The sequence below is a fragment of the Ictalurus punctatus genome, chromosome 1 (genome assembly GCF_001660625.3).
Source record: "Ictalurus punctatus breed USDA103 chromosome 1, Coco_2.0, whole genome shotgun sequence".
Classification (NCBI taxonomy): domain Eukaryota; kingdom Metazoa; phylum Chordata; class Actinopteri; order Siluriformes; family Ictaluridae; genus Ictalurus; species Ictalurus punctatus.
In genome coordinates this window covers 35,567,319-35,583,429 of record NC_030416.2, presented here as the reverse complement: position 1 = coordinate 35,583,429, position 16,111 = coordinate 35,567,319, and the positions used below count along the sequence as shown (strand labels likewise).

Below are 16,111 nucleotides of genomic sequence, written 5' to 3'. Positions count from 1 at the left end.
ACACCAAATCCTACAACTGAGCCTTAAACACACACACGTTATAGATAAAACCATTATTTTCTGATATTTATGTTTGAGTGTATTACAGCAACAGAAGAATGGACTTGTTTATGTTTACCATTTTGAACTGAATATATTTATTCTTATATTTATTATTATTTACTCTTACTTGCAACACTACGTTTTGGATTGCTGCTGTGATCTGTACATTTACCTCTGGGATTAAATAAAGTCATCCATCCATCCATCCATCCATCCATCCATCCATCTATCTGTCTGTCTATTTGTCTGTCTGTCTATATATCTGTCTATCTATCTATATGTCTGTCGGTCTGCCTGTCTATCTATCTATCTGTCTGTCTCTCTGTCTGTCTGTCTATCTGTCTATCTATCCATTTGTCTCAGTCTATCTATCTATCTGTCTGTCTGTCTGTCTATCCATTTGTCTCAGTCTATATATCTATCTATCTGTCTGTCTCTCTATGTGTCTATCTATCTGTCTGTCTGTGTGTCTGTCTATCTATCTGTCTATCTATCTATCTATCTATCTATCTATCTATCTATCTATCTACTTGTCTGTCTATCTATCTATCTGTCTGTCTGTCTGTCTGTCTGTCTATCGGTCTATCTATCTGTCTGTCTATCTATCTGTTTGTCTGTCTGTCTATCTATCTATCTATCTATCTATCTATCTATCTATCTATCTATCTGTCTGTTATTATTCTTATTCTTATTCTTCTTGGTATTTTAATATTTTTTTTTATAAGACTGTAAGGAGTAGCCCGTAGCCCAGTTGTGCATGCTGTAATGGTCTTTGCGAGGTAATCCAGAATGTTTAAATAGTGTCACTTCCCCTTCAGTGATGTCTTCACCAGGAGCGAAGGAAATTTATTCAAAAGAGTGCGATCCAACAGACCGATTAAATCACCGACTGGAGTCTAACAGCAATTATATATAGTCGATAAATCTGTACTGTATATATGGCACAATAGTGTCACAATAAGCACACGTCCTGTATGTATATTCCTTTAACAATAACAGCCTTACTCTTACAGATGTTTTTCATCTGGATCACGACAGATTGCAGTTCCTAATTCAATCCGTTTCAGCCACCTCTCTAAAAAAAAAACAAAAAAAAAAAACACCATTTTCCGTGTGGAAACGTCCACAGAGGGTTTGAGGTTTATAGAGAGAGAAAATAACCTCTGCACCTCCGCCTCCATCTTCTCATTCTGGTTATTATCTCAGTCACAGCAGAAACCAATTTCCTCATTAAGGAGCTCAGTTCATAGCAAAGAATCAATGGAGGAACAAAACAAATGAAAATTGAACACAAGCTAATCGCATCAACACGAAACCCCTCCCCCCTTCCCACAACGCATCTTAAACAGATCAGATGACAAGAATAATTGTCACTGTTAAAAAAATGTATTTATACCATCATATCGATCAAATTCTGCATTCTGGTTGGTCAGAAGGTGCTGATTAACATAACATAACATTACATGTAACTATAAGTGGATAAAAAGTATGACGTGTCGGGAATGAAACACTCCGTGACATCACACCCTCGTTATTGTACGCTACCCCAGAAATTCACACGCAGCGGTGCTTGAAATTTGTGAACAAAACCATCTCTAAAGAGTCTGGACTCCACCAATCCACAGTCAGACAGATTGTGTACAAATGGAGGAACTTCAAGACCATCGTTACCCTCCCCAGGAGCGATCGACCAACGAAGATCACTCCAATAGCAGGACGTGTAATAGTTCACGAGGTCACAAAGGAACCCTGGGTAACTTCTAAAGGCCTCTCTCACATTGGCTAATGTTAATGTTCATGAATCCACCATCAGGAGAACGCCGAACAGCGATGGTGTGTGTGACAGGGTTGCGAGACGAAAGCCACCGCTCTGTAAAACGAACATTTCTTCCCCTCTGCAGTTTGCAGAAGATCACGAGGACGAGCCGGAAGGCTACCGGAATCGCGTTTTGTAGACGGATGAGACCCAAATAGAACGTTTCGGTTTAAATGTTACGTTTGGAGAAAAACACCACGTTCCAGCGCAAGAACATAATCCAATCCTGTCTGTGAAACATGGTGGTGGTAGTATCATTGTTCTCTCGTCTGTTTAACTGTGTGGTAGGAGATTCGGTCGTATCGTCAAAAAAAAAGCGATCTCTAAGGTGCTGTATAAATGAAATTATTATTATTGCTGGTATTATTATTATTATTATTATTATTATTATTATTATTATTATTATTAACAAAGGATCTGCTACAGCCAGGATTTTCACATGTTTATGTGCTCAGTTACAGGGTTTGATTCGATCAGAGTGCTTGATTCGATCCTTTTTAAATACTTTTCCACCCCCAACACCCCGGTGTTGAAATATCCCTTACTGTGTTTATTTACCTCACGTCGAGTAGAATTAATATCCACACACCATCAGTGTAGAAGTATACAGTATACAGTGTTGAATAAACTCTTCCATGTGCAGTCTAAACATCTGTATATGAATACATCCAGCAGAGCTCATTCTGAGTTTGTGTGTGTGTGTGTGTGTGTGTGTGTGTGAACCGTGTAGAGATGAGTGAGTAGAGAAACGAGTGGTTCTACCTGGTCTTGGTGCGGAGCTGCCTTCGCTGGAGCGCGCGACTCCTTCACTGTAGTCATGATGAGCTTCACTCACTGACATGCGAGGAAAAACACTGACGGCACTAAAAGCACCACTGCAGAAGCGACCTCACCAACACACACACGCGGACCGTATGTAGAAAAGCACCCACACACATACACACACACACACACACACATACACACACACACACGTGCAGTCGTGTAGAAATGAGAGTGAGAGACGCAGAAGACGACGAGAGCACCGACGCTCACTCGCTCGGATTCACAGAGAGAGTGTGTGTATGTCAGGGAGAGAGAGAGGAAGGGGGTGGACACACACACACACACACACACACACACACACACACACACGAGGTCCATGTCCTAATCTGTGTAAAAGCCAAGACGACCGAGCATTTTGTCTTCACAATCTCACCCAGCTACGTTGTGTTTTTGTTTTGTTTTGTTTTGTTGTTGTTGTTTTTTTGAGTCTGCTTTTTTTTTTTTTTTAACAGCCCAGCATGATGGGTAGATCATGTGATGAACGTGATGACACTGACTGATGATGGAAAGATGGACACCTGGGAACTGGGGTTGGGAAATGATAGAAAGAGAGAGAACATGAATGTCTTCCAATTCTACACTATTAAAATAAAAAAACAACTCAACACAAGTACCAACAAGTCTATTCGTTCTCGTTACTACGGTGTACACCTGGCTTCAAATGTTCTTCACGCAGGAAGGAAACCATCAAAGGAAATCAATTTCAGACATTCGACCTTGCTGTGACCTTGACCCGTTTGGCTCGATTCCAAAAATCAGATCAGTTCGTCTGCGGGATACGAAGATAATTCCATATAAATCCTACAAACGTTCCACCTCTCGTTCTTAAGAAACATCTAAATTCACTCACAATCGATGATCGAATGCTAGATTCACCAAAACAGACAGAAATCCAAGTGTGCTGCTGCTAGTAGCGCGTACAGAACCGCAACTGAGACGGGTCTGGCGTGAACGGACGAAGGGAGATCCTTGACATGACGCTTAACTCGTACGTCCGGTGTAAATCCGAGGTTGCACATATCGGGCCTCGTCTATCAAGCTGGATATGAATGGATTTACTCATAGGTTGTTCGTACAAGCGTTTACAAAAGAAAATGTGGTGTTCGTGAACATCCGGTCATTTCTGGAAAAAACGTCCGTGTCCTACTCATGAGTGTGTGTAAATTTACACGTCAGAAGACTGTCTAATGTGAATCTCAACTACCTGATGTAAACCTTCAACAGAGTTTTGTAGACCTTGTGTTAGTCTTAGTCTGTGACCTACAGCAGTGATCCCGTATCAGGATGGACTGACTGATAGAGACTCTGTAAGTCACTCTGGATAAGGGCGTCTGACAAATGCAGCAGCACGCCTCGTCTTCAACCAGCCCAAGAGAACCCACGTCACACCCCTCTCCATCTCCCTCCACTGGCTTCCTGTAGCCGCTCGTATCAAATTCAAGGCCTTGATGCTCACCTACAAGACCTTGTCTGGAACAGCGCCCCCTACCTCAACTCTCTCCTGAAGGCTTACGTTACATCACGCGATCTGCGATCGGTTAGCGACCGACGCTTAGTAGTTCCCACTCAGTGTGGCTCAAGATCCCTTTCCAGAACCTTCACACTAACAGTCCCTCAGTGGTGGAATGAACTTCCGACCTCAATCCGGACCGCAGAATCTCTCACCATCTTCAAAACACAGCTAAAGACCCGGCTCTTCCGTGAACTAACCTAACTAACTGATGTGACTTGTGGGCAAAAAGATTACTATTTTCATATCGTCATTTATATCGTTTACCGCAAAAAAAATACCATGAAGTATCGTGATATAGTTTTAAGTCTATATCGCCCATCCCTACTCATAGTGTTCCGCTTCCTCTGGACACATGCGACACTTCACATGGGATTTTTTATTTTTTTAAAATAATAACATAAATCAAACCTAGCAGTTCCTCCGTGTGACGTGCTTTGTGTCACGTACCGTTACTGTAGATACAGTTTCTTCATATTATATTTCTTAATTAGTAAAAATGCGCTTTTATATGTCAAATAATATATTGTTTGTTTATTTATTTATTTATTTACGTTAAATCATATATATATATATATTTTCCCAATTGTACAACATATGTCAAAGATGTGGTACGATGTACAAAAATATTTAAAAGACCCACATTCATGATCTCAATACAGTCCAATACGGAGTAATCGGTTCTTCGTACCAGGAAGAGCGGACGCTATGTTCAAATAGTGGGACTCTAAGGGACTTCAAATGATCCAAGGTCTTTATTTGTACTCAGGCTCATACATTGTCTATACATACACGCCTTAAACTTATACAGTATAAGTGGTTAATACGGACATATGTAGCACCGGTGGAATTAAGTAGATGTAATAAAAACATAACAGACATGTGTTCAAAATGTACGGAAGCTAGAGGAACTTTCTTTCACTGTGTTTGGCAACGCAGGAAGATTAAATTGCTATTTTGGGAAGACGTAAGAGGCATAATCGAGAAGACGATTTCTAAACAAATTTTACTGGACCTGTTGGGCTTCTACCCAGAGAAACATAATTATAGTAGGAATGAGCGAGAATTCATAGACCTCAGCTTGCTTCATGCCAAAAAGTGCGTGGCTCTGTTGTGGACAAAGATTCATAGACTTCTCAACGGATAAGTCAGATGTTATCAAGCATTCCCTTAGAAATGATAGCTCACATATTAAAGGATAAATAGCAAGTATTTAAAAACATCTGGAGCTCTTTCGTTGATTATATTGTTTTTTAGTGTAAATGAATGTATATGAATGTAAAAGGTGAAGCGTTAAAAAGTGAAAATAAAATAAAAAATATTGTGGGGGGGGGGGGGGGGGAAGAATTAGACATATTTTTTCAGCATAGATGCAAATTTTTATTTTTTTTTGGTGCCGTCGACTTGCCATTTCAGCTGTGTGAGCTTTGCCTTTTATGGAGTTTTGTGGGCGTCACCCAATGCGAATTATCTGTGCCATGCAGGTGCGTGGTAATTCACAGGTGACTGGCATTCAACGACATGTGCAAGGCATTTCCGAAACGTCCGTAAATCCGGTGGAGTATTTTGATCTGGTTTGCAAACATTTACACACAACTTTACTAAAAGATTACTAAATGAGGTAAATATTTACCACGGTCCAAAGTCCAAATCAGTAGGATTTTTTTTTTTTTTTAGCAAACCTACGTGTCATTATACATATCATGTTTCGTAGAAGTCTTCAAGTACACAAACACGGTATTAAACACGTACACACGCACACAGACACACGCACACACACACACTGGTGGCAGTAAATCAGCCACACTAACTGCGCTCTGATTGGCCGCTCTGATGGATACAGCCATCCTGCATTGCACACACAGCTGCGTATTAGATGTTATTAGGCTGCAGTGAACACACACACGGCTCACAGGACGGATAAACAGAGGCAGGAGTTTCCTGATCTAGTGATCCTGCTTCCCTGTCACGTCTAACCAAGTGCAATCATTAAGAAGCATGTTAAACATCACACCGGCAGCCGGGTTGATTACTATAAAGCCGTAAATACTGACTTATTGTTAGCACGACAAACATTATGTACAGGTGTCGTGACATATTGTCACGAATTCCTCCTGACCATGTGCTTTTGTTTCTGTTCTAGTCACTGATTTGTTACCCTAATGTGTCCACCTGTTCTATGTCAAGCCTTTGATTAGTTCGTCTATGTATGCCCTGTTGTCTCCAAGTACGTTTCTTAGCCTTGTGCTGCGCTCAACTAACACTCGAGACCTCTGACTAGACCAAAACAAACAAAGGAAACGACCCCTCAACTCAAGTTCAGCAAGTGACATCAAATCAACATGGCCGCTCACAGCACAAACAGTAAACTCAGCAGCGCTTCTTTACCTTTAAGAGAGTTGTAGAGTATATACAAGTATTTACTTTAGACCTATCAGCATCCTCACTTGTTAAAATCTACAGTATAACACTGACTATACATGTACATGTATAGTATATACATGCATAAATATACAATATAATAAATATACATCACTCATTACGGTTTGCTAGCAAGCTTCTTGACAATCAAAAGACAAACATGGAGGCGTCCATGGTTTTTGTTTTTTTCCCCCAGTGGTTAGCACGTTCGCCTCACACCTCCAGGGTCGGGGGTTCGATTCCCATCGTGGCCCTGTGTGTGTGGAGTTTGCATGTTCTCCCCGTGCTGCGGGGGTTTCCTCCGGGTACTCCGGTTTCCTCCCCCAGTCCAAAGACATGCATGGTAGACGGATTGGTGTGTCTAAAGTGTCCGTAGTGTATGAATGGGTGTGTGAGTGTGTATGTGATTGTGCCCTGCAATGGACTGGCACCCTGTCCAGGGTGAACCCCGCCTTGTGCCGATGCTCCCTGGGATTGGCTCCAGGTTCTCCCGTGACCCTGAAGAAAGGATAAGTGGTATAGAAGATGGATGGATGGAAATGTTTAATGTTTATACACTTGCATCATGTCCTCACAAACATTGTTACTTATACATACATACACACACACATATATATATATATATATATATATATATACACACACACATGTGCACACATATATGCACATTATTGTCCTGAGTAAGGTCGTTTTTCTATTAGATATTAACAGCTATCATATCTAATTCACTAATAAGTGGTGTGAATTGAAAAAATGTTCATGATCCCAGTAACTGTGCGTGAGGAAATTTTGGTGAAGTCAATTCAGATCAAGTGTGAAGGCTTTTAAAGAGACGTTTCTGATCTCCTGTGATCAGACGGTGTGTGGTGACAGCATGATGGTGTGTGAGCTGCCAGCCTTCAACGTCTTCAGTGAGAATGAAAGCAACAGACGGAGAGTCAATTACACGCAGAAAACCCTTTATCTGTAACTTTTCTCACCTTTAAGGGCCACAATTTGTACAAACCTACTGCTAATGGACGAAAAAGTGTGTGTGTGTGTGTGTGTGTGTGTGTGTGTGTGTCTGAGATCCTGCCTCACTTTTAGCCAATATATGAAAGAAATTGCTCACTGCTACACTCTTCACCCTGCCCACATGCTGAGACTGAGAAAAAGGTATAAATGTGTCCAATAGGTCGAACTTTTCAGGGCTAGTTGAAGATGTTCTCGCGTGTTCCTGAGATGTAGTTGGGCTGTAAGACTGCACATCTGGGCGAAACATACAGTGAGGGAAAAAAGTATTTGATCCCCTGCTGATTTTGTACGTTTGCCCACTGACAAAGAAATGATCAGTCTATAATTTTAATGGTAGATTTATTTGAACAGTGAGAGACAGAATAACAACAAGAAAATCCAGAAAAACGCATGTCAAAAATGTTATAAATTGATTTGCATTTTAATGAGGGAAGTAAGTATTTGACCCCCTCTCAATCAGAAAGATTTCTGGCTCCCAGGTGTCTTTTATACAGGTAACGAGCTGAGATTAGGAGCACACTCTTAAAGGGAGTGCTCCTAATATCAGTTTGTTACCTGTATAATAGACACCTGTCCACAGAAGCAATCAATCAATCAGATTCCAAACTCTCCACCATGGCCAAGACCAAAGAGCTCTCCAAGGATGTCAGGGACAAGACTGTAGACCTACACAAGTCTGGAATGGGCTTGGACCATTGCCAAGCAGCTTGGTGAGAAGGGGACAACAGTTGGTGCGATTATTCACAAATGGAAGAAACACAAAAGAACTGTCGATCTCCCTCGGCCTGGGGCTCCATGCAAGATCTCACCTCGTGGAGTTGCATTGATCATGAGAACAGTGAGGAATCAGCCCAGAACTACACGGGAGGATCTTGTCAATGATCTCAAGGCAGCTGGGACCATAGTCACCAAGAAAACAATTGGTAACACACTATGCCGTGAAGGACTGAAATCCTGCAGCGCCCGCAAGGTTCCCCTGCTCAAGAAAGCACATATACATGCCCGTCTGAAGTTTGCCAATGAACATCTGAATGATTCAGAGGACAACTGGGTGAAAGTGTTGAGGTCAGATGAGACCAAAATGGAGCTCTTTGGCATCAACTCAACTCGCCGTGTTTGGAGGAGGAGGAATGCTGCCTATGACCCCTGGAACACCATCCTCACCGTCAAACATGGAGGTGGAAACATTATGTTTTTCTGCTAAGGGGACAGGACAACTTCACCGCATCAAAGGGACGATGGACGGGGCCATGTACTGTCAAATCTTGGGTGAGAACCTCCTTCCCTCAGCCAGGGCATTGAAAATGGGTCGTGGATGGGTATTGCAGCATGACAATGACCCAAAACACACGGCCAAGGCAACAAAGGAGTGGCTCAAGAAGAAGCACATTAAGGTCCTGGAGTGGCCTAGCCAGCAGAAATGAACGCAAACGTGAACGCAAACGTGACGCCGTCACGACAGGCATTCAGCCAAAACCCTGCATTGAACAGGGTACAGCTAAAGGGCCTCGTTTACCAACAAACATCACCGCAAAAGACCGCGCAAAACAAAACAATTTTTGCGATTTCGCCAGTTCGAGCAGTTTTCCGTGAAAAACAAAAAAAAACAGCAACTCCGCAAGTTGCATCAGAAGGTCGTGAGTTCAAACCCCAGCACTGCCAAAATTGCCACTGTTGGTACCCTGAGCCTCAGATATATGAATGAAATAAATGTAAGTCGCTCTGGATAAGAGCGTCTGCCGAACGCCGTAAATAAACGAGAATAAACACTGTTGTTCGTTGTGGCGGATGTAGTATGTCCGGACTGTATTCATACCACACACATATACTGATCAGTAGGTACTGAATCGAGTGCGGTAGGTACCGTCACGGAACGCCATTTCGGATGCAACCTCAGTCAATAAATTAGTAAACAAATGAGTGAAGTAAACAATCAGTGAACAAGGCCACGAAACCAGTCGGAGAAACAAAGAAGTGAATGAAACAGTGAATGAATCAATTAACAAATAAGTGGGGAAAAAGAATCACTGTGAACGAATCATTTAGCTGAACAGATTCAAATGACTCGAGACGAGAAGTAACATCGATAAAAAACTGCGGCAAGAAGTGTGTCATCCGCACCACACACAGCGTCCCTAATAAAACTGTTCAAGTTCATTAACTCTGAGTAAATTTATTGCACACTATCTCTCTCTCTATCTCTCTCGCTCGCTCGCCCCCCCTCCCCCCACCCCCGCCTTGGAAGCAGAAAAGCTGATGGAGCTATAAAAGAATTCCCATCCACAAACACAGACTCAATCAGATTTTTAAAAATTATTTTCCATGAAATAGCCATCGCTTCGTTAAAAACGCTGTTGTCATGGCAACTAAGTGCATATGGACCACTGTTGTGTTTTGTGCGCTGTTCGGTTTGTGTCGCTCTTTCACAGTTCCAGTCCATTTAACACAAACTTGGTCACGTAAATCCGAGCACAGATCAGTGCAGCGAGACGCTAGCACAGGAGACGTGTTTCTCAGGAACGCTGCGAGAGTCGAAGACAAAGAAACGCAGCAGGACGGCGTGTGTTGTTCTTACGGATGCGGGAAAAGCTTTACAGGAGAGACATGAAGAGGAAACAAAGCTGAGTTTCCATTCACTCAAAACGATTATTTCATAAAGCAGCAGAGCGGAGTTTAGAAACGAGAGAGGAACTTCAAGGTCTCTGCTGATGACTCAAAGCTGCTGTTAAACCACTCAACATATTCTCCCACCAGCCAGTAGGTGGAGCTCTAATTAATAAAGCTCTCTCTCTCTCTGTCTCTCTCTGTCTCTCTCTCTCTCTCTCCATTTCTTCCTCTGTCTTTCTCACTGTCTCTTTCTCTTTCACCCTCCATCTCACCCTCACTTCCCTCCCTCTCTCTCTCTCTCTCTCTCTCTCTCTCTCTCTCTCACTTCATTTCTTCCTCTGTCTTTCTCACTGTCTCTTTCTCTCACTCTCCATCTCACCCTCACTTCCTCTCTTCTCTCTCTCTCCCTCACTGTCCATCTCAGTCTCTCTCCATCTTCCTCTCTCTCCCTCTTTTCTGTCTCTCTCTCCCTTGCTGTCTCTCTCATTCTTTATTGCGTTCTCTCCCTGCTGAAAAAATAAACCCCAATAGAAACCATTACAGATATTCCAATGGTTTCCATTACAAATCATCAGCTTCCCATTAAATCCATTACCAGTATTACCACTAGACATAACATGCTGCCAATAGAAGGCAACAAACTACCAGTAGAGATCCTCAGGGACCATTACAGCTTCCGTTAATACCAATACAACTCCCATTATAACCATTAAAACCATTACAAATTCTATAAGGGTATCTACTGGGGGTTTTTTTCAGCAGGGTGTCTCTTTCCTACGCTCACTTTTTCTCTCCATCTGTCTCTCTCTCTCTCTCTCCCTCTCCACCGGTATCTCTTTCCCAGTCTCTCTCTCACTGTCTCTATCTCTCCCTCCCTCTCTGACACACTCTCTTTCTCCACCTCTCTCTCTATATTGTATCTCCCTGTCTCTCCACTCCCTTTGCCTTCTCTCTCATTCCTTCTCTCTGTCTTCCTCTGTCTTTTGTCTCTCTCCATCTCATTCTCACTCACTTCCTCTACTTTGTCTCCCTCTCTCCATCTCTGATTCACTCTCGGTCTCCTATTCAGTCTTTCGCTTCTCTCCATCTTACTCCCTCTTTCCATCTCTCTCCCTTGCTGTCACACTCGCTCTGTCTTTTTCTCTTTATCTCTTTCCTACTCTCGCTTTTTCTCTCTGTCTGTCTCTGACTGTCTGTCCACCTCTATCCATTTTCACGGTCACTCTGCCTCCATCTCCCTCTCTCTCTCTCTCTCTCTCTCTCTCTCTCTCTCCAGTTTTGTCAATTTGTTTTTTTTTTTTCAGTTTTCTCAATCTCTCTATACCTCCCTGTCTTTCCATTCCCTATCAATTTTTCTCTCTCCTTCTCTCCCTATGCCTCAGCCTTTTATCTCTCTCTATCTTACTCTCTCTTTCTATCTTCTGTCTCGCTCCCTCTCTCTATATTCTCCTTTCCCATTCCCTAATGACAACTTGCAGCTTGCACTCTCTCTCTCTCTCTCTCTCTCTCTCTCTCTCTCTCTCTCTCTCTCTCTCTCTCTCTCAAATCAAATTCAAAAGGTTGCTTTATTGGCTTGAGAAATGTTAACATTTGTATCTCTCTCTCTTTAATACACTAGCCTTAATATCTAATGTCAGGGACTTGAAGCACTCTCTCTTTTCTCACTGGAGGCATAACTCCACACACACACACACACACACACACACACACACACACACACACACACACACACAGAGTCTCTGTGCGAAACCCCTGGGTGTGTCTGTATCTGTAAATGTCTTCACACTGTCTGAGTTTCAGATCAGATAGAAGAGCGAAGAAGAAGAACCTATTCGGCATAGATTTTTCTGCCGAGCCGTCGAACACGATTAGTTCTGCTCTTCTTCATTCCTGACTGCAGTCTGCAATTCCAGCTCACAGCCATTAATAAAGGCGTACGTGATGTTTTAAGAAATCATTAAAATATATATTTAACAAAAACGACAGTCCTTACACACAGGACACAAAAGCGCTCTCACTAACACTTAATGCTGAAAATCTGCTCACATGCTAAACATACACACACACACACACACACACACACACACAGAGCTCTGTAGTGAAACGATGAGGAGCAGCTGAATCACAACGCCACAGTCGCTGTTATTTTTAACCCATAATGTTTACTTTTCCTCAGACACCAGACATCAGTTTCTTCCTTCCTCTTTCTATCTCTCCGTCTGCATTTAATAAGGCCAGGTACTCCATCGTCCAGACAAGCCGTTAAGCAGCTCTGGCAGCATATAGAACGATTAGTCCATACATATAGAGCACAAAATGAAGGCCGTTCCACTTTCAGCTCGTTTCCATCCGAGGCTTAACGTTAATTCACGACAGTTCGCTGCTCGATCCGTTTGCTATTGCACATTAAATTACAGATTCTGTGTGTTTGTGCTTCACTGAGCTGCATTTTACTGAGTTTATTTGTCTTCTGTTCAGCGCTCGGTGGATGTCAGTACGCTCGTTTCACACAGTAAAGAGGACTAAAGCGAAAGGAAACACTGAGAGCGGAGCTGTAATTATGTCTGATCTGTGGATGTCATAATACAGCACAATAGAGCTCTATTAGGAGATATAGTCTTGTTAAATAATAAGTTAATATCAAAGGAAAAAGAGAACAACAGCAATTTTCAGCAAATGAACCGAGCTCATAGTCTCATTAGGAATGAATGAAAAAGTTTTTTGTTTTTTTGTTTTTTAAAAAAAAAGGTCATTAAATCAGATAGTGGATTTTATTTCAGTCCTGATGCAGTGAATGAATTCGATTAGGGTGAGGTTTTATGAGGCTGCTTTCATGTGCCGATATTTTAAGTAAGGGATATAACACACTGTTTTGTGCCGCTGTAGGAAAATAATCGACAGAATCTTGTGATGAAGCAGAATGAATGTTTTGATTTGATTTCATTATAACGGCACGTCTCGAAGTGTTTTATTCTTCTTATCACAGCATTTTACCAACCGTTATTTCAAAATGTATATATTTCTTAAGAATCAAAACACGCGTTTATCCGTTCATCGTTACAGTTTGTGGAAGGTCTGTAAAGCAAGTTAGTTTCTGTTGCCATGTACGTTGCGTTACATTTCTTTAATAAGGAAAAATATTCACCTTCTAGCGTTACTGACAGACCACAAAGCGTAAAACTCCTGTGTCCTGGAGACTTTAGTAAAGCTGTAACTGTTCTGATGTTATTGTGGAGAGGTGTGAATTGTTTGGCCAGCAGGGGGCTCACACTCCTCCCCTTTCCCATCACCCTGCTCAACAGAATCCCGATACTCTACACACAGAAACCCAACAGTCTCCTGACTAGGGTGACCGTATGTCCCTGACATGTCCTCTTTTTCCGACCTTAAAAACGCGTCTAAATTTGAGAAAACTTTGGCTTTAGTTTCATTATGATGTGTTTATGGTCTAATCCTGCATCATGTGTGCACTTGTTTGCATTGCTTTAACCTCTCTCTGTAAGTCCCGTCTTCTCGCACACCGATTGGTCGGTTATAAAAGGCTTGCAGCAACTATTCACCAAATTCCTGCCTCTCGACCGTTAGCCTTCTCTCAGCGAACGCGTGCAGGTGAAGCGCTGTTGTGTACAGAGTGAAACAGTTACTCGACAATAGCAGCGAATGTTGAAACAACGCCCATGTCCATATAAGCTCATTTTTAATTTCATGTTATCGCATTGCTTCGTATTACACGGCCATGCGAATGTGTAAACGATGGCAGAAGGTTCTCTCGCGGCATCTGAGATTTCAATTTACTCCGTGGACATTTTAAAGAATGTAGGAAAAAATGTAAATCATGGGCAAAGTGAAAGCAATTTTATTTATATTTATACAATGCTAATAGAGTGTCTTTTTCAGTGTATATATATATATATATATATATATATATATATATATATAAAAAAAAAGATGTCCTCTTGTTGGAAAACCAGAATATGGTCACCCTAGTCCTGACTAATCTACAATTGGGAAAAAAAACAAACTAAAAATTGCTAAATCTACAACTTGGAAAGTTTAAGTTGGAATAGTTTGCAAGACTGTGAGTATAAACCCAACGAGGCTGTAGTACAGGAGTGTTCCTGTTCGGCATGATGACGTTTAACGTCCAGACAACCTCTGTAGTCCCATTTAACCACTTGTTATTAACTGTCTTTTTCAAGACACATGAAAGCTTTTCAAAAAATCTGAGTAGGGTACTACTGACGTATTTTATGTCGTAGAATAAAATGTGAAAATATCTTGAGCTTGTGTTGACCACAGATCTTATTTCGGGTTTCAGGCCTCATACCTGCAGCACTATATTAGAAATGAATCTATTAGTAATAAATGGGGTGGGGGGGGGGGGGGGGGTGAAGAAACCAGAGAAATCACTCTGGGCCAAGCTGATCTATACTCTGATATCAACACAACTGAAAGAAATATAATGATCTAACATCAGTCTTGTGCATGCCAGTGACACCCGCGTCTCTCCATATGCTCTAATTATCAGGTGATGCACATATTCTCCTATTAATGTGAACAGGATGGACAGGATTAATGTGATTTTTCTCTAGATTTACAAGCCTGTTAATACAGATGAAAACCTCCTACAGAAGTTAAGTATAATAGCTGGAGATATTTCCTCCTCTCACACTCGCAGCTAGTTCACCAATCAGAGGCAATTACATGTGAGAGGAACACTGGGTAATTTGGTGTAAAAATGCGCTGGAGGAGAGAGAGAGAGAGAGAGGGAGAGAGAGAGAGAGAGTGCAAGCTGCAAGTTGTCATTAGGTAACTGTAACTCTGGGATTGTGGGTAAAAAAGAGCAGGCAGTGTGAAGCTAACCACACATTATAGGTGTCGGTGATGCATAAAGCATATTATCAGAGAAAATGACAGAAATAAATTGGCCATGTTCAGCAGAAAGACTCAGTCAGAGACTGAATGTGTACAACCAGCAACAGCAAACTGGGAAATTTATAGAATAAAGCATTCAGCTGTTCAAAAAAAACAAGACTGTGTGAGTGTAAGAAAAACCAATACAGAGCTTTTTTTTTTCAACAGAAGATGATGAATTATATATCCATATACTGAACACGACTCAAATCTGTACCCTGACCACGACTCAAATCTGTACCCTAACCATGACTCAAATCTGTACCCTAACCATGACTTAACTCTGCACTGTAACCACGATGCAAATCTGTAAGGTAACCATGACTCAAATCTGTACCCTGACCACGACTCAAATCTGTACCCTAACCACGACTCAAATCTGTACCCTAACCATGACTCAACTCTGCACTGTAACCACGATGCAAATCTGTAAGGTAACCATGACTCAACTCTGCACTGTAACCACGATGCAAATCTGTACCCTAACCATGACTCAAATCTGTACCCTAACCACGACTCAAATCTGTACCCTGACCACGACTCAAATCTGTACCCTGACCACGACTCAAATCTGTACCCTAACCATGACTCAAATCTGTACCCTAACCACGACGCAGATCTGTACCCTAACCATGACTCAAATCTGTACCCTAACCACGACTCAAATCTGTACTGTAACCATGACTCAACTCTGCACTGTAACCACGATGCAAATCTGTACCCTAACCATGACTCAAATCTGTACCCTGACCACGACTCAAATCTGTACCCTGACCACGACTCAAATCTGTACCCTGACCATGACTCAAATCTGTACCCTAACCACGACGCAGATCTGTACCCTGACCACGACTCAAATCTGTACCCTAACCATGACTCAACTCTGCACTGTAACCACGATGCAAATCTGTAAGGTAACCATGACTCAAATCTGTACCCTAACCACGACGCAGATCTGTACC

General features: G+C 42.0%; 1 protein-coding gene across 4 annotated transcripts in view; it reads right to left on the bottom strand.

Moving 5' to 3' along the window:
* Positions 1-16,111, bottom strand: part of dpp6a (dipeptidyl-peptidase 6a) — a 106,661-nt gene that overhangs the window by 50,712 nt on the left and 39,838 nt on the right. Inside the window, exon 1 of one of the 4 annotated variants that reach the window (XM_053684254.1) lies at positions 2,621-3,075. The exons of the other annotated variants lie outside the window; for them this stretch is intronic. Coding sequence (XP_053540229.1) covers positions 2,621-2,677 — 57 coding nt within the window. The 5' untranslated portion in view covers positions 2,678-3,075. Of the gene's footprint in view, positions 1-2,620; positions 3,076-16,111 lie in introns of those variants that run through there. 4 annotated transcript variants of the gene reach the window in all.